General features: G+C 42.8%; 1 protein-coding gene across 1 annotated transcript in view; it reads left to right on the top strand.

The window, feature by feature from the left end:
- CIT (citron rho-interacting serine/threonine kinase) overlaps positions 1 to 23,625 on the top strand; it is a 702,016-nt gene that overhangs the window by 186,686 nt on the left and 491,705 nt on the right. Inside the window, 1 exon segment of the mRNA XM_033956569.1 lies at positions 3,088 to 3,183. Coding sequence (XP_033812460.1) covers positions 3,088 to 3,183 — 96 coding nt within the window.

Genomic DNA, 23,625 nt, shown 5'->3' with positions numbered 1-23,625 from the left:
CTACTTCTTTGTAGCCTTCATTCTTGTCCTCCAGTTCTACCTACCCTATGTCTATGGAAGAGGTTTGTTAGTATATTAATACTTTTCAAGTTCTTATATGTTTATATCATATTACCTTTCTCTCTTTCTCTAAGTATATGCATATTCAGTTTCTCCAGTTTCTTCTCTTATGGCACAAAACTGTCTTACCATTTTTGTTGCTGCCTTCTGATCTGCCTCAAATCTTTTTATGTCTATAAAGAAATACAGCCTCCAAAACTAGAAACATAGAAAAAAAGCGGCAGAAAAGGGCTATAGCCCACCAAGTCTGCCCATTCCAAGTATCCCATCCCCTGAATTTACTCCCTTAAAGATCCCAAGTGAGTATCCCATTTTTTCTTAAAATCCGTCACGCTGTTGGCCTTTATCACCTGGAGTGGGAGTCTGTTCCAATGATCCACTACTCTTTCGGTGAAGAAGTACTTCCTGGAGTCGCCATGAAACTTCCCTCCCCTGATTTTCAGCGGATGCCCTCTGGTGGTCGAGGGTCCCATGAGCCAGAAGATATCATCCTCTGACTCGACGCGTCCCGTGATGTACTAATATGTTTCTATCATATCTCCCCATTCTCTTCTTTCCTCAAGTGAGTACAGCTGCAATTTTTTTAGTCTTTCTTCATACGTGAGATCCTTGAGCCCCAAGACCCTCCTGGTGGCCGTTCGCTGAACCGATTCGATCCTCAGCACGTCCTTTCGGTAGTGTGGTCTCCAAAACTGAACACAGTACTCCCAAGTGAGGCCTCACCATGGCTCTGTACAACGGCATCATAACTTCAGGTCTCCTGCTGACGAAACCTCTGCGGATACACCCCATCATTTGTCTTGCCCTGGAGGAAGCCTTCTCCACTAGACACAATACTCCAAGTGGGGCCTCATCAATGACTTATACAGGGGCATTGATACCTCCTTTTTTCTGATTGTTATGCCTCTTTCTGCAGTCTAGCATTTTTCAGTCAACAGCTACCACTTTGTCACATTGCTTTGCCCCCTTAAGATTATCAATTACTATTCCATCAGATTCTTTCCCCTGATTCATGTGTGTCAGTCTCTCACACCCTAGTACATGACTGCTTTTCTGGATTTCTACACCCCAAGTGCATCACTTTGTATGTGTTTGCATTAAATTTAACTGCCAAACATTTGACCATTCTTCTAATTTTGTTCATTTTGTTGCACTTGAAGTTTGAAACCTATTGATATTGGATTTTGAAACCTGCATAGCTCAGACAGTGATAGTTCCCCAGTTTCATCTAGCCAGGTTTCACTTATTCCTAGGATTTCTTGATGCTGTTTATGGTCGATGATATGCATCACTGATGATTCCTTAGTAACTGATCTGGCTTTGATCAGGTGTATGGTTCCAAAGTGTAGTCTGGGGTACTTAGAGTATCTTTGGTATTACAGTAAGGTAATTGTTTTTAAGTACTGTTAGATAAATGCTTTGACCTCTTGTGTACCTGTCTTTTCTTTGGTTGATGGAAGTTATGATTTCCTCTCAGATATCACTGGAATCCCAGAGGTCTCTTGGTCTGCTGGACCAAGGCACATTCTTGTCATTAGAAGCTCCTTAGGTATATTTCACTAGATCAGCAACTTTGGTTATCTCTGTTTCTAGAAGAAGGCTATAAACTAGATTTGAATAGACATCTATCAGTTTCCTTTGTAGTTTCTCCCTGCCATGTTTCAGTCAAGGTAGCAGCAGTTCAAGCCATACTTCAAAATCATCTTGACCTAGGAGCAGTAATTCCTTTTCCCAGGTCCATATTGGGAACAGGAAGATACTCAGTTTATTTTGTAGTTCCCAAAAAGGAGGGAAAATTTTATCTCTTTGAGGGAATGAGGTATACTCCCTCACTGATACTGCAATTGCACCACTATATGGCAGGCGGTCTAGCTGACAGGGTGGAAGAATAAGCCACCTTAGTGTAAGTGGGACAATCCTGCTGATTCATGAAGGTAGGATTCAGGCAGTGAGGAGTTCATATGTCCTAAAATGGAGTAATTCAGGAGGGTTCCTGGAAAGAAGCAAGAGGCCTCTAGGAGAGAGCCTGAAACAGAGGCTCTGGAAGGAGAGAAGTGGCCCTGGAGTTTGGGTTTCCCTTGCTTGTGTATGGAAGTCATGAGGAGTCGGCTAAGGTGAAATCTGAATTATAGCTATGTGATGCAGGGATCTACATTAGGAGTCATTGCCGAAAAAAAGGATCTAGGTATCATCATTAAGGATATGTTGAAATCCTTAGTTCAATGTGTGGTAATGGCTAAGAAAGGAAATAGAATGTTAGGAATTATCAGGAAAGGAATGGAAAACAAGAATGGAAATTTATATTGTTTTTGTATTGCTCTATGGTACGGCCACACCTCAAATACCATGTGCAATTCTGATTGCTGTATCTCAAAAAAGATGTAGCGGAATTAAGGTACAGAGAATGGTGATGAAAATGATATAAGTTTTGTGATGACTTCCTTATGAGGAGAGGCTAAAGCGGCCTGGGCTCTTCAGCTTGGAGAATAGATGGCTCAGAAGTGATATGATAGCTGTCTTTAAATACTGAGTGGAATGGAAAGGGTAGATATGAATCACATCTTCACTCTTTCCAAAAATACTAGGACTAGGAAGCATGCGATAAAGCTACTAAGTAGTAGAATTAAAACCGGAGAAAATATTTTTTCACACAATGTGTAATTAGACTCTAGAATTTGTTGCTGGAGAATGTACTGACCTCTAATAGCTAGATAATTGGATGCATATAGCCCTCACCTTTCCCTTCTGAAATGACAGCTAACTTTAAGCTATCTTAAAGAACTGAGAGGCCTTTGCACAATGAAGGTTGAGCAAGTAGTCTGATGTATGCCAGGAAAATCCTACATGTTTCAGAGTTCTCTGGGAAAGATTCTGTATCCGTGCAGTAGATATTACCCATTTATATGACTGATTATTTTGCTGTCCATGGAGAGCATGTTTAAAGATAAGCAATGCTGTTTTGTGTCTGTATGGTACACGCTTTCAATTTTTCAATACATGTCTAACAAAATTCTTTATTATGTTCAGGAAATGGAGGAAAAATATCGGGAAGCTCAACTGGCAGTACAGCGACTGGAGGTTCACTTGAAACAGAAAGAACAGATCTATGAGGAGAAAGTCAAAGTAAGGAAATGTTTTTCTTATCTTCATTTTCTTTCCTAAGGAAAACCCAACTATAACTGCTCGTGAATGCTGTTTTCTTCCATACTATGGTTCTCTTTTACAGCTTACATAGCTGTCATGCTGGATCAGCAACTAATCTCTGATAGTAGTCGATCTTTAGTCACCTCAGAGTACCTGAGAATGCCATTTCCTTTTGCTTACTCTCAGATGTTTGAAGTGGTAAACTCCTAGTTCTTCAGGAATATATTCAAATATTAACATCTTTCCTTACTATTTACTAGTCTTGACCATATTCTTCTGTTGCATCTCCACAGTTTCATTGTGAATTAACTGAAAATTATTTACCTTTTAGTTTTTGCGATGGATCCCTGGTTTGGTGGGGGAGGAGGTTTGATCAGCTAGCCAATATGGATTTCTTACATTTGCAAAGAAGCAGGAAGGCACACTGTACTTCAGACTTTAATCCAACACAAAGGCCTCTGAATCAGAGAATATAAAAATATTCTCCTTTGTTTCCCTCTTTAAGATTAAGTTTGATATAGCGGAGGTATTTTTCATGATAGTCAACTTTGAGTGAAGACCAGTATGTTTCACTTGTCTTGTATTTATTTGTTTCCTAAATTCAGCATTCTTCAATTTGATTTAATTTAGTTCAAAATTTTCTATGCTTCCTTTTGAAACTATTTAGCAAATCAATTTACAGAAAAAGAGAAAAAATTAAAATGAATAAACAAAAGAAGAGAGAATCCAAGATAATAGGACAACAATAGGGCAACAATCTAAATAATAAGAGATACACTGAGACTCTGGACTCTCTCTCACAACTTGCCAATAGGTCCCACCATCTATCCATGAAAGAAGTCCATAGGCTGGTGGTTTCCAAACCTGTCCCAGTGGCTCCCCAGCCAATTAAGTTTTCATGATATCCACAATGAATATTCATGAGAGAGATTTGCATATACTGGAGGCCCAACTCTTTGTTCACTTATCCATAAGCTTTCCAAAAGAAAGTTGATCGCTATTATGCTAGCAGTGCAGAAAGAAAGGAGACCAAGGAGACCAGAAGATTAAAGTATTGCAATTTATTAAACAGTAGACTGTGTCAGGGCAGTAGCATAGCCATGGGGGCAGTAGCATAGCAATGGGGGCCTTGGCCCCCCCCAGGTCAGGCTCAAGCCCCCTCAACACTATGGCAGCCAGTACTTAGCTGTCAAGGGTGCTCAAGCTTTGCCAGCTAAATAGTTCCCATGCAGGAACCCCTCCCTCATTACCTGAGCAGCAGGAAGTTGCAGGGTGCTCTGGCAGGTGATGCAGCACTTCCACAAATGCCTGGAAGTGTTGTGGGGTCAGAGACAAGAGCAGCCTGATGAAGTCTGCTGCTCAGACTGGGCTCTGGTGGGGGGAACTCTTCATCTGGCCGGTCCTGAGCATCCCCGTCAACAAAAGTATGATGGGATGGGCTGAATTTGGAATGTGAGGAAATGCTTGTGCCCCCACCCTCCAAAAAAGTCCGTTTCTGGCTATTCCCCTAGTCAGGGGCAGATGATTGTTAAACAAACATGATTTGCAATTTTTAAAAAAAAAATCATAAAAACTGAAATATATTAAACATAAATAAATAAAAAGCTAAAAATAGAAACATAATTTATCTATAAAAAAAAAAACACCCCAATAACAGGAATAGTAAACAACCAGCTGATAATTTAAGAAAATTGATAACCAAGTCATGCATATTCAAGCTGTACATAGCTGTACATACATAGCAAAATGTTCTGTTTTGTAATATTGTTCAAAGCCTAGAGAGGTAAAGTAGAAATGGAAGAACCAGATATGACTTGCCTAGAGGGAATAACTGAAACCCATTTCCCTCTAGAGCTAACAGTAAAGGCAAATCCAAAAATGAAATGTTGGTCTTAAAAAGACAAATTAGACATGTAGGCTCGGCTGGGCATTCAATACAGAATTGGTCCTAGACCCGCCTAAAATAAACCCGATTCTGTAACCGACGTCTATGTTATAGACGCTAGTTACAGAATCGTGTTAGTGTAGATTCGGTCGCTATACTTATCGCGGCAAGGGATCTCCCTGCAGCGATAAGTATAGTGGCTGCCAGTTTCCCCCCCCCCCCGGAACGATCGTGGCAGGAGGGTGCTCAGCCCCACCCGACGATGTGGAGGCAGGAGGGAGCACAACCCATCCTGCCCAAAGATGACCCCCATCCCTTCGACGATCGTGGAAGCAGGAGGGAGCCCATCCCATCCTGCCAGAAGACGACCCCAACTCTCGATGATCGCAGAGGCAGAAGGGAGCCCAACCCCTCCTGCCCGAAGACGATTCCCATCCCCTCAACGATTGTGAAGGCAGGAGGGAGCCCAACCCCTCCTGCCCGAAGATGACCCCCACCTCTCGACAATCGTGGAGACAGGAGGAAGCCCAACCCCTCTTGCCCAAAGACAGCTCCCATCCCCCCAAGGCAAGAGGGAGCCCTCCTGCTGGTGAATATTGGGGGGTGGATGGGGTCGTCTTGGGGCAGGAGGGGTTGGGCTCCCTCCTGCCTCTATGATCATTGGGGGGGGGGGTTGGGCTCCCTCCTGCCTCTGTAATCATTGGGGGGTGGTGGTAGTGGCAGGAAGGATTGAGCACCCTCCTGCTGCGATCGTTCAGGAGGGGGGACTGCCACGATAAGTATAGCGTCTTTTTTTCTACTAGGGAGACGCATAGGGTTGCCTAGATTTGCCTAAGGCTACCGCCTAGCCTTAGGCGAACTTGCGGGCCTCCCTAGGCTCCTGGAGGTACCTTTAATATAGGCGGCCTGCCTGGGGATCATTTTTTTTAAAAAAAAGTGCGTCCTGATTGGCTGATTAGACATCAGTAGGATGCCTACAGCTGCCTACAATCGGGACGCAGTTTATAGAATCCAGGCCGTAGAATGTAGCAGATGGAAAAGCAAATGATAAAAAAGCAGCAGTGCCTTATGAATAAGAATCAGTTTACTCATAGCCACAACAGTAATCCACATAGCTTCTCTCATAGGATTCAGCCAAGCTTAGGAGCAGCAGGATTATAGTTGCTCTGCTGGGGTCAAAGGTCACTCACGGTTAAAAATCATAAATATAAAAAAAAACAACCTTCTTAAAATCTAAAACTCTCATAAACAAGTTCAAAACATGTACTAATGTAAAACTTTAGATGATAAAATGAAAAAGCTTTTGAAAAAATGTCATGTAACTTAAAAAAAAAAAATGTTTTTTGACATCTTCAAGATTAGAAATAATGACTGAATCTGAAAGAGGAAGCAATGCCCTTGTAAAATAACTACGTATTGCCACTGCAAAATGCTTGAAAACTGAGAAAAACACTAATCTATTTTGTGTTCCAGTGGCCATTTTATGTTTTCCAGTGATGTAATGATGATGTCATTGGCATTGGGACACATTGAAAAAATACATGCTGAAGACGTGACAAATGAATGAACAACATTAATGGATCGTAGAAGCATAAATAATGTCTAGAAACAACTAAAAAGGAATCAGAAACATGTAAATTCTTAAAAGTTAGAAACCAGGTTATAACAAATGCAGGCAATATAAAATCATGGTGCTAGATTATGCATGTAAACCACCATTCAAATCGCACACAAAGCACCTACCACTAAAGAATATGAATGTTTTTAACAATTCTTCTGTTACATCTGCTTCAGATTCTGTATGTGTGGTGATCAATCCGTTCCGCGAGATTACTTAGAGCTTTGAGCATTTCCCATCTAGAGACGAAGTACAGTGCACCCTCCAATTTCTTCTTCTGCAAGCAAACTGTGCAGAGGTGTTTCTGATCTGCTCTGCTTAGCTGCTTCTTTTTCTCATCCAAAGTTTGTTTTGCTGAGGCTTCGGTGCCCTGAGACCCCATTTTGGGAGATTCTCTGCCTGGGAAAAAAAACGCAGGTTCCACTGAGCTTGTCTACAGCTCTGCAGGGCAAACCTTCGGGTGCACCTGGAGAGCCAGCCTGCTGTGTTTCTTCTGGGCTTAGGGTCCATTCCCCTAGAAGCCAGCTCATCTTCTGAGTTTCTCAGTGGCTTGATTGCAAGCTGTGGGCGCCCTGTGTAACATACCTTGGGGTATCAAAGCACCAACTGCATATTTACCCACCCCCATTGTGTTTCGAGGATCCCTGGGGTGGAGGTTGTTGTCAGTCCAGCTAGCAAACTAAGCTAAACTAAAACTTGAATTTATAGACTGTGCCATCTTTATAAAAATAAAGCTCGACTCGGTTTACAGTAAGTAATGTTAAAGGGGAAAATAATGAAGAAGAAAATTTACAATTTAGTGAATAGCCAAGTGTTTAGATGTTTACAGAAGATTTGAAAAAAACCTAATTCTCTCAGCCACCAGGGAATATTATTCCATAATTCAGTTAGTTTGAAGGAGAGAGACTTTCCCAGTTTACTAGTGGAAGCTATACCTTTCGAGTAGGGAAAAGATAATTTAAGCATTTGCATACTTCTAGCACCCGAAGATTCCTTGGTTTGGAGTTTCACTGGAAATATTGGAGGCAGAAATTCCTTTCCACCTTTTCAGTTGCATTAAAAGAGCTGCAGGCAGACATCAGCACAGAACTGTGAATAAAGCCCTATTGATTCCTATGGAAAAATCGGGGTGGGTCAAAAAATCCCAATTTTGAGGGTTCAGGTCTCCCACCTCCAAACCCCCATTTTTGGCGTGATTTTTCTGGCAACAGCCATCTTGTATTTCTACCTATCTTTTTATCAAAAGCCTCTATCTGATTCAAACCCCCAATTTTGATTCTAATCATCTGGGATGGATTCCTAAGGATGTGAATTCATATCGAATTTATGCCGCTGCCCAAGGGAAGGGTAGAAGCTTCGAACTTAGCCCTATCCTTGTCCTCCGGGGCTGCTGAACTGCTATGGGTACATGAGATGGGTAAAAAATATCACCTGGGTCTCTCTTCTCATGATAATACGAAGCAAAGGCGTGTGAGCCCAGCTGGAGGATCTGTAGGCTTCAGTTACTTCCCCTGTACTGGGCTTCTCCCCAGAGTTTGTGAATCCTTTGTGAAGAGCTTTCATGGCACGACCAGGACAAATGACAGTGTCTGCGGGTGCACAGCCATTGACCCAGGATGCATCTTTCAATCCCCGGTGTCTGCTTCTCAATTACATAGGCCGGACCCTAGCTTCAGTGATCTTTCAGAGCAAGATTGACTGAACTAGAGGTCAGAATCCATGTCGCTTTTGTCCCAGAGTTCTGAATCTGTTCTGGATGACTCCGGTTCTCTTTTCGGGTCCGGTAGTCCTGAAGCCTCCCTGGCTCTGGACTAGGGAGACAATCCTCGTATATGCCGCTTCTTCATCTGTCTCTGTCCACCACTTTATTTCTGATGCTGTTGAAGAATTGAAGCTGGAAACTAAGTCCTCTACTTCTCAATGCAAGGTCATGAATGGTTCCAAAGCCCAGACCTCTTTCTTTCCAGCTCATCCTGATATTACTGCCCTGGTTATGGAGCAGTGGGAGACCCCAGAGGGTTACTTGAGTGTGGCAAAGGCCATGGCTAGACTTTATCCCATGGTGCCTGAGTTCCAGCAGCTCTTTGACCAAGCAAAGTTGGATTCTGGGGTGGCTCAAATCATCAGCTCTCCTGAGTGCAGGTGGTGTTATGCTGAAGGATTCTCAAGATCACCGGGCAGATTTGATTCTCAAGAAACAGTTTGAAGCTCTTGCTCTGGGAATCAAAGCAGCTGCAGTGGCTTCCTTTACTGCTCAGATCTGCCACACCAGACTGCGTCATACCCTCTCTGCGGAGAAGGACTCTTGCCTCCAGCTTGTACTGGAAGGGGTGGATTATGTGTCAGATGCCTTCTACGATCTCATTAGGGTCACAAGCTAGATGTCAACTTATGCAGTTTCAGATCGCAGGATGCTTAGTGAGCGGGTGACTCGGCGTCCAAGGCTACCTTGAGCAGGCTGTATTTTAAAGGGCAGATGCATTTCGGTAAAGGCCTTAATCTTATGACCAGTGTGGTGGATCGTTGCCCTAAGTCTCTGCTGGAGAATAGACCTTGCTGACCCCCTGGCAGGAGTACAGGTTATTTTCATCCCTCCCGCTGTTTTCTGCAATACAAAACAGGTTCCTCTACTCAGAGGGTTTGAGGCAGCGCTTCAACAGCTCCAGGCATCAACAGTCCCCCCTGGAGCTCACCTCAACCTACTCTCCAGGAAAACTCAAATTACACCAGGTTGCCAATCGTGCTCTCACATGTTGGGGGATGGCTATCTGTGTTTCTGGGGCAATGGATGAATATTTCCTTGGACCAATGGATGCTGGATATCATCCAACTGGGTCACAAAATCAAGTTTTGTCATCTTCCCTTGGATTTGTTCCAGGACTCTCCTGCTGGATGGCCAGAGAAGGAGATCAAGGTCCAAGCCACGCTCCAAAGACTTCTGGACTTTCAGGCCATAAAACCTGTTCCCGACAAAGATTCAGGCTCAGGCAGATACTCTAGATACTTCATCATGCCAAAGAAAAGCACAGAAGACTGGAGGCCCATTTTGGATCTCAAAACAGTAAATGTGTTTTTAGAGGTCTCTCATTTCCACATGGAGCTAGCCTGTTTGGTCATTGTGGCAGTGGCTGGTTTTTCTGGACATCATGGAAGCATATCTTCACATTCCCATTTTTCCGGACCACAGAAGATATCTGAGGTTTCACGTCCTTCAACAACATTTCTAGTTTGTTGCTGTTCCGTTTGGACTTGTGACAGCCCCACACATGTTCACCAAAGTTATATTGGTGGTTGCGGCTCACCTCTGGAAGATGGGAATCCAAGTACCCCCTATCTAGATGATTGGCTGATCAAAGCCCCATCCAGACAGGAGTGTGAGCTGGTGATATGTCAAGTGGTGGAGTTGCTCCAGGATCTGGGCTGGATCGGGAACTTCAGGAAGAGCTATCTGAAACTGACCCAGAATCTGGAGTGTCTGGGCATATGCCTGTATCCATATTTTTCTTTCCGTGCCATGCAAACTGAAGCTCCGGAGACAATTCTGACTCTCCTGGAGATGAAGGCTCCAATGGCTTGGCATTATCTTCAGGCATTGTGCTCCATGACAGCTGCTGTGAAGGTTATCCTCTGGGCCTGGACTCACATGCCTCTCCAGGACTCTCTTCCGTCTTGGTCTCTGTAGAAGCATCCTCTTCAGATGTATATGTATTTGTGTTTTATGGAAGATAATGAAAGTTGCCTTTTGCCACAGTTCCTGATGATGCTATTGGAGCGAAACACAGTCTTGTGTCAGGCATGACTGACATTATCTTTGAAAGGAACAATCAAATTACTGGCGGTTGAAACTTGGATTTTTGTGAAAGTATTTCAATAGAAGAAGAATAGATAAGTGAATTTGAGTTTGATGTGATTGAAGATTGAAAAGGCTTGGACTAACTTTAGTCATTTGCAGATGCTTTTATAAATGTGGGGGAGGGTTTTCATTGCACTATTGGTAATTGTGGTATGATGATTGGAAATATTTATTAATGTTATAAATTATAAGAATAATAAAAATTTAAAAATTCTTTGTAGAAAGTGTATGAAATTATACATTTTAGCTTCTTTGTTTGTATTGTAATATAGAGCGTACTGAGGCTATTAAAAGGATATAATTATTCCAGTATATTGCGAACTTTTTTTGCTAGAGGAGGAGGGGAGGGGGCTCGAGGAGTAGGGAATCCTGCACATGCTTAGTAAGCTTAAAGCTAGGGGAGGGCATTGACACACAGGCTTAGTCAAAGGACTGCACCAACAAGTATGACTGCATTCCCCTGCTGTCTATGGAGAACACCTGTTACAGGTAAGCAACTTTGCTTTCTACACCTAAGACTACTCAGATATCATCAATGTCCTAGATGGGTTGTTCATTTCAGTTAGCATCACCTGGACAGTGGATATAGAATCCCTTTACACCAGCGGTCTCAAGCTCACAGCCTGTGGGCCGCATGCCGCTCGCCAGGTACTATTTTACGTCCTGTGATGATCGAATATTTAGTTGCTGGCTGGCTCCCTTGCTACAGTTGTTTTTCCATTTGGGCTTCTCGTGCGATCCATGCCTGCTTAGGAAGCCGGTCAGAAGCAGTCCCTCTGATGTCATGATGTCAGAGAAAAGGCTTCCGATGCAGGCGCAGATCACACAAGGAGCTGCTGTTCGCAGCTTTGAACGAAAAAATGACTGCAGCAAGGGAGCCAGCCAGAAACTAAACACTTGCTGGAGGGAGGAACAGAAGAGAGAGAGAGAGACCTACAACACACTGCTCTTGCTTGCTTCAGGACTTCCTCCAATGACACAGAAAGTAGGTGGGACCCGGCAGTGAGGAAGGCCCGAAGTAAGCAAGAGCAGTGTGTTGTGAATGTTGCTGTTGCACAGAAAAGGGGGGGAATGCTGCTGCTGCACAGTGAAGGGGGGAATGCTGCTGCTGCACAGGGAAGGGGGGAGAATGCTGCTGCTGCTGCTGCAGCACAGGGAATGGGGGAATGCTGCTGCTGCACCCAATTGGGGAGAGAGTGGGAAGGAGGGAGAAGGAAGACGAGGGAGAGGATAGGTACGAGAGATGCCAAGTCCAAGGGAAGGAGGGAAAGGAGATAACCAGACTATGGAGGGGGAGGGAGAGATGCTAGGGCATGGGGGAGAGAGGGAAAGAGACAGAGACAGATGCCAGTCCAGGGGAAGGGAAAGGAAAGAAGGAGGGAGGGAGAGAAAGAAAGGAGAGAGATGTCAGACTATGGAAATAGGGAGAGAAAGTAAATTTTGAGAAGAAAGCAAAAAAAAAAATGGAAAAATTGAATATTAAGTTAATTCCAAAGATGGATTCAAGGCAGAAAGTGAAGATGGAGAGAAAAACAGTCAATGGACAAGAAGGCCCTGGAAACATAGTTAAAAGCACAGAAAAATAAAGTCACCAGTCAACAAAGGTAAGGAAAATGATTTTATTTTCAATATAGTGATTGAAATGTGTCAGTTTTGAGAAAGGAAAGATGTTAAACTTTAACTGTGAGGGCCGCAGAAAAAAATAGGGTACTTGGAGGGCCTCAGAAAAAATAGTTAATGTCTTATTAAAGACATGACAATTTTGCATGAGCTAAAACTCTTTATAGTATATAAATCTTTCCTTTAACAGTTAAAGGAAAGATTTAAAACTATAAAGGGTTTCTTTTACTAAGCTGCGATAGCGTTTTTAGCATGCACAGAATTTTAGCGTGCGCTAAACCCGTGCTAGAACTAACGCCAGCTCAGTGCTGGCATTAGCATCTAGCGCATGCTAAAACCACTATCGCAGCTTAGTAAAAGGAGCCCAAAGAGTTTTACCTTATGCAAAATATGCCGGGCTTAAGTTCAATTAATTTTAGCAAGCACGGATGTATTGGCAAGCACAAATTGCACAAAGCACTTTAAGGTTTAAGCACTTTAATCTCACCGCAGCTGGAAGTTAAGGAGATTGATGCCAAGCCCATTGAAGTTTTCTTCAAGATAAGTGAAATCTATCTTCTCATAAGTATACATAATAAGAGTCATTGTATTGTACAAACGAAGGAGGCTGGCAAAGGGACAAGAGAAGTGATATGATGGTCCCAAGTATACCCCAGTTCGGTGAGATCACTGAATTTAAGGGTATTGGTCTGAACACTTCACAATAATTATAATTATATTTAAATTTTATTTAATTTATTTATAGAGCTGTGATAAAAGTAAAAAGCATTTCTTTAATAAGACATTTAACTATTTTTTTTCTGTGGCCCTCCAAGTACCTACAAATCCTAAATGTGGCCCTGCAAAGGGTTTGAGTTTGAGAACACTGCTTTACACTAATATACCTCAAACAGAGACACTCAAGATAATTAGAGACTGGCTGACCCCCCTTCCCCCAAAGTTCTCACAATAGGATGCCAACAGAGTTTATAGTTGAACTACCCATTTTAGATTTGAAATAAGGAAGGTACTACAAACAAATGAAAGGTACTTTAATGGGTGCCACTTTGGCACTCTCATTGGCTAATCTTATTTGTTGCTAACTTTGACAAATTTGTGAAAGAATGTTTTTATAAAGATAAGATATTTCTTTGGCAAAGATATAGTATTGATATATTCATGATCTAGGAGGGAGAATTACTAACCCTTTTTAACTATAAATTCAAGCAATAATATATAAGATAACATTTGTAAACAGAAACATGGATAAGAAATAGAGACTAGGAAATAATATAAAGGAAAAAAAAATTCATGGTCCTTCTTAGACCATAATAGGAGAGAGTAAGGTCAATAAGGATAAGGAAATCCAAATAAAGAAATATTATATCAATAAGGTTCTAACATGGTTAAACCCCATTTATATTTGGAATGTAACCACTAAGAAGCTAGGCAACACCGGTCACAATTTTCTTCATATTAAGGAAGGTGATCAGATGTTACAGTGAATAAAAGTACATATTTGATCTCCAGATTTTTATACATTTGCATTGATAGGCTAATAATCCAAGCATATCGCCTCATCCAAGCAACCAGCACCAGACACAGAAAAACGCACTCCCCATTCATACCCCCCCCATCCAAAGAAGTAAAAAGAACAAAACTACATGACGGCCTCCTAGCCACACAAGCTGCAAGACTGGACAACCAAATCTCCATCCTTCTGATGACCACCCAGGACTATAAGACGTTCAGAAAAGAAATAAAAACCACACTTTTCAAGAAATTCCTAAAACAGATATAACAACATGACCACCAAAAGCCCTCAAGATCTTCATATTACCTCTCTAGCTATCATCTACAATTCATATAATTCTGTAACTCTGTAATTCTTCTATTCATTGTAATTCTGCTCCTTAAACTAACCTTTTGTAATCCGCCTTGAACCGCAAGGTAATGGCGGAATAGAAATCCCTAATGTAATGTAATGTAATGTAATAAGAAAGCTAGCCCTAAAGCATCTTGCCGCATGGCCAAAAACAATTTCTTTCTCTTTTGAATTTGCTAAGCGACAACCGGATAGATTCATATATTTTTTCTACTAAAAAGAGTTTGAGAATAATGGAAGAAGTCTCAATACCTCATTCATATTCAAAAACAAATAAGACTAATAAAGTAGCCCATTTAGAATCTGCTGACAAAGAGGTCTTGAGTATATCTGAAATATTCATCACTTCTTTTTTTGGCTCCTGAGCCCCAATTCTAGTTTCTGAATTCTCTTTTGAAGATTTCTTCATAGGAATATAATAGATATGATTTAATAGATGTATAGCTTCAGGAGAGAATTTCAGCACTTTATAAGACATTTCCTAAAAGCAATGATAAGTGGAATCTCCAGAGACTTAGGGAAGTTCAGAAGAAAAATGTTCAGTCTACAACTGTAATTCTCTATTTGCTTAATTCTTCTATTACAAGTTATTATATCTTTAACAATTACAGATGTTAAATCCTGCAATGTCTTAACCTTTCCCTTGATAGTTTTCACTTTAGAAGTGAGTACCTGATTATAAACTGCTTAGATAACTTTGATAGGCAGTATATAAATACCTAACAAAATAAATAAAAATAAAAAATAGTTCCTTCCAAATATATTTTATAGGGAATTAACAGTATTCACTAAGTGGTAATGTCTTTAGTTGATTCTGGAGAACCACCAGTACACTCAAGGATCACTGCCATGGGTCTCTGCTCATATGCTGAATTCCTAGCCGGGAGTCCAATGGTGGCACGTCTTCCATCTGGTGCAGCAACCTCTGCTCTTCAATATAAAGCTTCCAACTTGACTTTTATCATCATAGGAACTCCCTGCAGTTTTGTTGGTTTAGCCAGGTACGATGGAGGGTTGAAAACTGCAGGGTGGGGATGAGGTGTTTCTAGTGGTGAGTTTCCCGAATGACTGCTGAAAGGGAGATGAAGTCTTAACTATCAAGGGAATGGTTTGACATCCCCTTTACACTTTGTATGAGGCATATTTACTAGTAAACCAGAAAAATTCAGCAGGTAAGAAAACTGCAGGATGAGCTCATACTGTCATCTTGCCCTGTATCCTCCAACCTTTTTCCTTACCCTTTTTGGATTGGTTGAATTCAAGAGACGCAAATTTGAAATTTCAATTAATATTTGATTTTGAAAAATGAAGTGTCATTTCTAGATGTTAAAATTACATATGTAAACAATGCCTTCATAAACACAATGTTGCATTACTCTAGCTGTCACAGCAAGGCATTAAAGAAAAATGTACCATATAGTCAGTTTTGAGGGTTAAATGCATGTGCCCTATTAGAGGAGATTTCAGAAAACAGACTAAACAAAGTTCAGAGAGATGAAAAAAAGATGTTAAAGATAATTTAAGATACTGCCTACAATGTCTATGTCATTGACAAAACTCCCTTATACAAAAATGATGGATTAAGGAAATGCTCTTCACTTTTTCTTCTATTGTTGATATTTCTATTTTTATTTTATTATTGTGATTTTTATTATTGGGATAAGAAGACCTCAAGGGCTTGTGGCCGCCTGATTTTTAGAACTTGTCTTTGTCAGAACATCCTCTTGCAAGCTATCATTAGTCTCTTAAGTCTCCCTAAAATATCAATAATTTTTTAATATATCATAATCATTTCCAATCAGTCACTTTTAATGGACAAAAAAAGCCTTTTAACTCAGTATGAGCAGAATTGGAACTCTTTAAACAGATCTACCATATTTTTTGCTCCATAAGATGCACCTCACCATAAGATGTACCCCACATTTAGAGGAGGAAAACAAGAAAAGACCCCAATCTGAACCAAATTGTGCACCCAGCCTCCCTCACTCCCTGCCAGGCTCTGCACCCAACCACACACTCCTTGCCAGGCTCTGCACCCAATCACACATTCCTTGCCAGGCTCTGCACCCTATCCCTCCTTCTTGCCAGGCTCTGCACCCTATCCCCCTTCCCTGACCTGTAACCTGCCACCCCCTCACCTCTGGTGGTCTAGTGGTAGGCTGGGACAGGAGGGATCCGTCCCAGCTGACTAACAATTTTTTCCTCCTCCCCCCCCCATGGTACTACTTTTTAAAACAAGGCACGCACGCTGGCCTTTCCTTTTAAAACATTCCTGTGCGCCTGCCCTTCTTTTTAAAACACTCCTCCCCCGCAGTACCTTTTTAAGCACTGCTTAAGCCTGGTGGTCCAGCAGTGTATGGGCCGGAAGGAGCTTGCTGTCTGTGCTGCTGCCTAGGCCCGCCTCGCTTTCAGAATGGTTGCAGTCAGTTCTGGCAAGTATTCACCATGTGCCTAGTGGTTGTGGCAGCAACCTTCATAATCACGGGTTGCAAGTGTTTCCATATTTAAACGACTGACTGAGAAAAGCTACATCTCTTCAAGCAGTACTTTCAGCAACAAAGTCGCAGCTTCAACCCTCTCAACTACTACTATTCATAGGAGTCCTTCTCAACACCGTTCATCTAAGGGAGTTTCTTCCTCAACAAAGACAAGACACTTTGCTTCATCTTTGCAATCAAGTCTCTACAAACCATCTCAGTGAGACAGATGATGCGACTCATAGGACTCATGGCCTCTACAGTTCATGTTACTCCCTTCACAAGACTTCATCTCAGATGAGCTCAGTGGACTCTAGCATCTCAGTGGTCTCAAGCTCTTGATCCCTTATCTCGAAAGATCAGTCACCTCATTTTTTTGTCAATCCCTTCAGTGGTAGATAGATTTGTCAAATCTTTCCAGAGATCTGCTGTTTCACATCCCTCCACATCAGAAAGTACTCACAATGGATGTGTACATGTATGCTTGGGGAGCTCACCTAGACAATTTCAGGACACAAGGTTGGTGGTCTGCTCTATAGAAGACATTCCACATCACCCTGTTAGAGTTACAGACAATTCAAAATGCTCTGAAAACTTTTCAAGAGAATCTTTCCAACCAAGTACTTGTTCGAACAGACAATCAAGTAGCAATGTACTACATCAACAAACAAGGAGGAACAGGCTCTCTCCCTCTTTGTCAAGAGGCAGAATACATATGGAACATTGGCGAGGAAAACTGAATTCTCTAGCCGAGAAGCTCAGCAGATTTCAGCCGCATGCGTGGACTCTCAACTCCAAAGTATTATGCCACATCTTCTTACTATTGGGGACTCCTCAAGTAGACCTGTTTGTATCTCCACACAATCACAAATTACCTCAGTTCTGCTCCAGACAGTACTCTCCTCAAGGTCTCAAAGCAGATGCTTTTCTTCTGCATTGGACAAACAAATTCCTCTATACATTTCCACAAATCTCTCTAATTCTCAAAACCTTGGTCAAGAATGAGTCAGCCACCATGATACTAATAGCCCCTCGGTGGCCCAGACAGCCTTGGTTCTCCCTTCTACTTCAGCTCAGAACAAAGGATCCAATTCCCTTGCAAATCTTTCCATCTCTGCTCACTCAGAGTGAAGGATCTCTCTTACATTCCAATCTGCAATCTCTGCACCTGACAGCTTGCTATCTCTCGGTTTGACTTCAGCAGGTTTTAATCTTTCTGACTCTGTACAAGCCATTATAGCTGTGTCCAGAAAACCTTTTGTTCAGCAATGCTAGCAACAGAAGTGGACACGCTTCAATTCGTGGTATAACCTCCATCACAAAAATGCTTCCTCCGTTTCTCTCCCTTAAGTGTTAGATTAGCTTCTCCATTTATTCAATTCTGGGCTGAAAACCACCTCAGTCAAAGTTCACCTGAATGCTATTAGTGTTTTTCAAGTTCCTGTCAACAATAAATCTCTGGCCCCTCTTCCGCTTGTTTTCCGGTTTATGAAAGGTTTTTTCAACACCAAACCTCTGCTCAAGCTGCCTCCAGTTGTCTGGGATCTTAATGTAGTCCTTGCCAGTTTGATGAAGCCTCCATTTGAACTACTTATCTTAAGTTTCTCACTTGGAAAGTGGTCATCTGGATCTCTATCACTTCCGCCCATAGAGTGAGTGAGCTTCATCATGATAAGGTGGTTCTCCGAACCCATCCAAAATTCCTTCCAAAAGTAATCCCAGAATTTCACTTGAATCACTCCATTGTGCTTTCAGTATTCTTTCCAAAGCCTCATTCTCATCCTGGAGAAACAACTCTTCATACATTGGACTGTAAGCGTGCCTTGACTTACTACATACAAAGGCCTAAGCCACACAGGACTTCACCTGAACTGTTCATTTCCTTTGATCCTAACATATTAGGTCGACCTGTAACCAAGAGAACTATTTCCACATGGTAGCAGCCTGTATTTCCTTCGGCTATACTTAGGCTGGGCTGCAGCTCAAGGGATACGTTATAGCACACAAGGCTCAAGCTATGGCAGCATCAGTAACTTTCTTATGTTCCACTCTCATTGATGAAATTTGTAAAGCAGCTACTTGGTCCTCAGTTCACACATTCACATTTCAATACTGTCTAGAATCCTATTCCAGGCGAGGTGGCTAAGCAACATAAGAACATAAAAAACGCCTTCACCGGATCAGACCTTAAGGCAATCTAGTCCGGCGACCAGCACATGCGGAGGCCAAGCTAGGTGCTCCCTGATGGAGACCTTGATTACCTGTATTACAATGTGATTTGCAAGAAGGTGTGCATCCAACTTGTGCTTGAATCCCAGAATAGTAGTCTCCATCACAACCTCCTCCGGGAGAGCATTCCAAGTGTCCACTACTCGCTGTGCGAAACAGAACTTCCTGACATTTGTCCTGGGCCTACTGCCCCTCAGTTTCAGTCCATGACCTCTTGTCCGTGTCACATTTGACAATGTGAATAACGATGTTTCTTGCTCTATTTTGTCGAATCCTTTTAGTATTTTAAAAGTCTCTATCATATCCCCTCACAGTCTCCTCTTATTGAGGGTGAACAGTCCCAGTTTTCCGAGGCGTTCTTTGTAGCTCAAATTTTCCATACCTTTTACTAGTTTCGTGGCTTGCCTCTGCACCCTCTCCAGCAGGGTTATATCCTTCTTTAGGTATGGAGACCAGTATTGGATACAGCATTCCAAGTGTGGTCTGACCATTGCTCTGTAAAGCGGCATTATGACGGCCGCCGATCTACTCGTGATCCCCTTCTTTATCATGCCCAATATCCTGTTTGCTTTCTTTGCCGCTGCTGTGCATTAGGCCGACAGCTTCAGGTTCCTGTCTATCAGTACCCCCAGGAACCTTTCTTGTTCGCTTTTTCCCAATGTTACACCTAACATTTTATATTCATGTTCCTTGTTTTTCCTACCCAGGTGCAACACCTTGCATTTTTCTATGTTGAACTTCATCTGCCACTTTTCCGCCCATTTCTCCAGCTGGTTCAGATTCTTCTGGAGATCCTCGCTGTCCTTTTGTGACCCAACTGCCCGACATAGTTTTGTGTCTTCTGCAAACTTGATTATATTACTTGTTGTTTCCTCTTCCAGGTCATTTATGAAGATATTGAATAAGATGGGCCCAAGAACCGAGCCCTGGGCCAACTCTCCCTCCATCCCATTGCAGTAAGCTAGGGAGTCCCACATGTAAGAACAGCCCCCAATTACCTAAACAACCGCCTGTACCAAAACGCCACCACTAGGCAAAGAAGAATTAAGACCCCTTTTACCTACCCCCCACTCAAAGGCACCCAGCGCAAGAAGATATTTGACAGTCTGCTGGCGACGCATGCAGCAAAACTGGACCACGCTATCTCCAACCTGCTGATAACAACAAACGACTACAAATATTTTTGCAAAGAAATCAAAACCCACCTATTCAAAAAATTTATACAGATGTCTTAACCCCAACCGGACCCCCCTCAACACAACTCTCCCCTCCTCCCCCCTTCACCAGTTCCCTTCTCTTTAGCCTCAAACTGCTTCCCTAACAGTATATATATATACACTGGATCTGCACTATTTCCTATTTGTACAGCATCTTGTAGCTCTTGAAATATACAGCTCCATTATTCTTGTAACTTCTCCCGGAAATGACCAGAATTCTCTCTGTAATTATCCTGGAAATGTCCAGTTGTCTCTTTTGTAATCCGCCCAGAACTGCAAGGTTGAGGCGGAATAGAAATCAGTAATGTAATGTAATATGCTGCTTGCTTGTCTTAGGATAATGCACAGTTACTTACTGTAACAGGTGTTATCTGGGGACAGCAGGCAGATAGTCTCACATCCCTTCCACCTCACCTGGTTGTCTTCTTAGCTTGCTTACGGAACTGAGGTACCACATGCTGACATCATGCGGGATGGCACTCGCACATGTGCGGTGTGGCAAACGCAAACTTTCTAAAAATCTTAAAGTGGCAATACATTTTTATCACTGTCTGTATTGAACTCTGTGGATGACATCACCCACACATATGAGAATATCTGCCTGCTGTCCCCGGATAGCACCTGTTACGGTAAGTAACTGTGTTTTATGTAGACTGCAAACTGGATGTGATTCTTAATAGACAATTTGAAGCACTGGCCTTATGAATCAAGGCAGCTGCAGTAGCTTCTATGTAACACACACCCGTCATACCAGGGTGTGGAGTCTTGAGCTGGCAGAGGGCCAGCCTTTGTTTCAACTCCTGTTGGATGGCGTGGGTTATGTAGCCAATGCTCTGTATGACATCATCAGAGTCATGAGCCAAGTTTCAGCTTCTTTGATCTCTCCCCACAGAATGCTGGATCAGGCATTCCTCCTCCAAGGTTACCCTCAACAGACTTCCTTTGAAGGGTCAAATGTTTTTCAAATGGGACTGGATGGTCACGTCACCAGCTTGGCAGATCGTTGGCTGACCTCTCTACCTGGCAGCAGACCACGAACCTCTAGTGGCTTTGAGCAGTTTAATTTTTATGGCCACAGGTACTTTTGGAAGTCCTCAACAAGAGCCACCTCTCGGAGCCAGGGATCCAGATGGAGATGCTCAGGTCCCAGGCGGAGCAAAATCGCCAATTTTGTTCCACTTCAACCTTAATAAAAGCACAGTGATGCCGAGTCCCGGGTGATTCCCCTGAAGATAATGGGACAGCTCTCATACTAGGCGGAAGCCTGGGCACAGATCTTGATTAATCATTCAGATGGTTATAAGCTTGAATTTGCCCAGCCTTTGACGGACTAGTTGGTGCACTCCCCAGTGTGGTGTCCAGAGAAGGCAAGCAAGGTAGTGGCTGTTAGAATTTCTGTCTTAGACTTAGTCCTGCTTGAAGATTTGGGTATAGGCACATTCTCCATATTCTTTGGTGTACCCTACAGAGCGCAGACGAGTGGAAATCCCCTGTGGATCCTACATCACATGGAGACAGTATGATCAGTCATAGTGGCGGCAGCTCCGGAGAAGTGTCTGGTCTCTTTGGATTTGACAGAGCCCTGTCTGCTTATTCCCATATTTGCAGACCACAAAGAGATCCTGAGGTTTCATGTTCTGGAAAACCATTACTAGTTCTCAGCCTTTACCTTTGGACTGGCTTCAGCACCTCACAAGTTCACAAAGGTGATTGTGGTGGAAGCTGCCCACCTGTGTTAGATGGGCTTGCAGATTTAGCCTTACCTGGATGACTGTTGATTAGAGCTTCATTCCCAGAAGGGGAACAAGCAGTTGATCTTGTGGTCATGGTCCTGCAGAGCCACGGATGGATAATGGATTTCCGAAAGAGCCAATTGCTTCAATCACAATCGCTAGAATACCTTGGGTATTTTTTGACATGGCAGATGGTCATGTCTGTCTACCTCAGGCATGCAGACCAAAGATTTGTACTTAGATAATGAGCTTGCTGACCATTCCAGCTCCGTACGCGTGGCACTACTTCCAATAGATGAGAATCCCTGGATGGAGTCTCATATGCATCCTCTCCAGAATGCGTTTCTGTCTTGGTGGTCTCTGGAATCGAACTCCCTGCAGATTCCCCTACTGTGGATAGCAGTAGCCCTAGCCAGAATGGACTGGTGACTCCACCTGCAGGCGTTGTCAAGGGGCATGCCCCTCTGAATATCCGGCTGGGTAATTGTGACAATGGATGCCAGCCTGTTTGGCTGGGGGGGGGGGGGCTCAATATAACAGTCACCCGATCCAGGGGCATTAGTTGGCCTACCAAATATAGGCCATTTGTTTGGCATTGCACATTTCAGAAGAGTCTGGAGAGACAAGCGGTTTGAGTCTTCCCAGAAATGCTACAGTGGTGGTGTATGTCAATCGCACGGGAAGCACCAAGTTTGCTTAGCTGAGTCTGGAAGCTTGCTTACTGTTCAGGTGGGTGTGGCTTCATCTTCAATAGCACATGTAGTGGTAATGGACAATCTCTCCTGTCTGCCACAGCTTTCTAAGCCATTGTTCATTGCTGGGATCACCCAATATTCGATCTGATAGCAACAGCAAAAATAAGAAGGTGACCAGATTGTAGATTGTTCAGTCGAAGATCTGATTCTGGAAGCATGGGTCTGGACACTCTGGTCCAACTATGTTCGAAGGACAAGCTCTTATATGTGTTTCCTCCATACCCTGTGATAAGCCGATTTCTCCACAGGATTGCAAGGCATCTGAGAGAAGTTATTCTACTGGCTCCAGATTGGCCATACATACCATGGTATGCAGACCTTGAGCATCTTCATATAGGTGCAAGCCTCAGCCTATGCGTTCTGTTGGACCTTCTTCTCAAGGACCAGTTGGACATAGAAGTTCTGCATTGTATTGCTTTTATGGCATTGCTTATCAGTGCGAGGTATTAGTGCGCAAGGGATTCTCAGAAGTAGTCATTGCTACTCTGCTTAGATCCAAAGAGCTGTCAACGGTCTGTACCTATTCTAAGGCATGAAAATCTTCCCAGCACTGGTGTATCAGGGTAAGGAAAAGATCTTTCTCTGCTCCAGTCTCTGTGGTGTTGCCTTTCCTCTGAGCTTACCTTGATAAGGGTCTTACAGTGGCATCCCTTAAGAGTCCCAAATAATAAGACTCTTCTGTTTTAGGGCTCATGACTGATGAGCTACACTGATGTTTCATCCAAACATAGCCAGATTCCTAAATGGAACACTGCGTCTCAGACCCCTGGTAAACCTTCATTCCCTTCATGGGACCTTAACGCAGGTTCTCAGTCAAGCTCCCTATGAGCCGATGATGGAAGCATCTTAGAGGGACCTGATGCTTAAGATGCTTTTTCTTGTGGCTATTACCTCAGCAATAATGGTCTCGGAGCTACAGATCCTTTCTTGCAGAAAGCCTTTCAGCAAATTCACAGAAGCTGGAGTTTCTTTGCACACTGTCTCATCTATTTTTGCCAAAGGCTGTTTTGGAGTTCCATGTCAATCAGGAAGTCAGATTGCCAGTGTTCCTGTTCACAGGTTCCAAGAAGAAGGATTGGATTCTGTAGAAGTTGGACATAAGAAGAGTGCTTCTTCAATATCTTGAGGTCACCAATGAGTTCTGACTCTCTGAACATCTCATTGTGCTTA

The sequence above is a fragment of the Geotrypetes seraphini genome, chromosome 8 (assembly GCF_902459505.1).
Source record: "Geotrypetes seraphini chromosome 8, aGeoSer1.1, whole genome shotgun sequence".
NCBI lineage: Eukaryota > Metazoa > Chordata > Amphibia > Gymnophiona > Dermophiidae > Geotrypetes > Geotrypetes seraphini.
The sequence above is the reverse complement of the archived record's forward strand: the minus strand, read 5'-3'. Positions and strand labels throughout refer to the sequence as shown.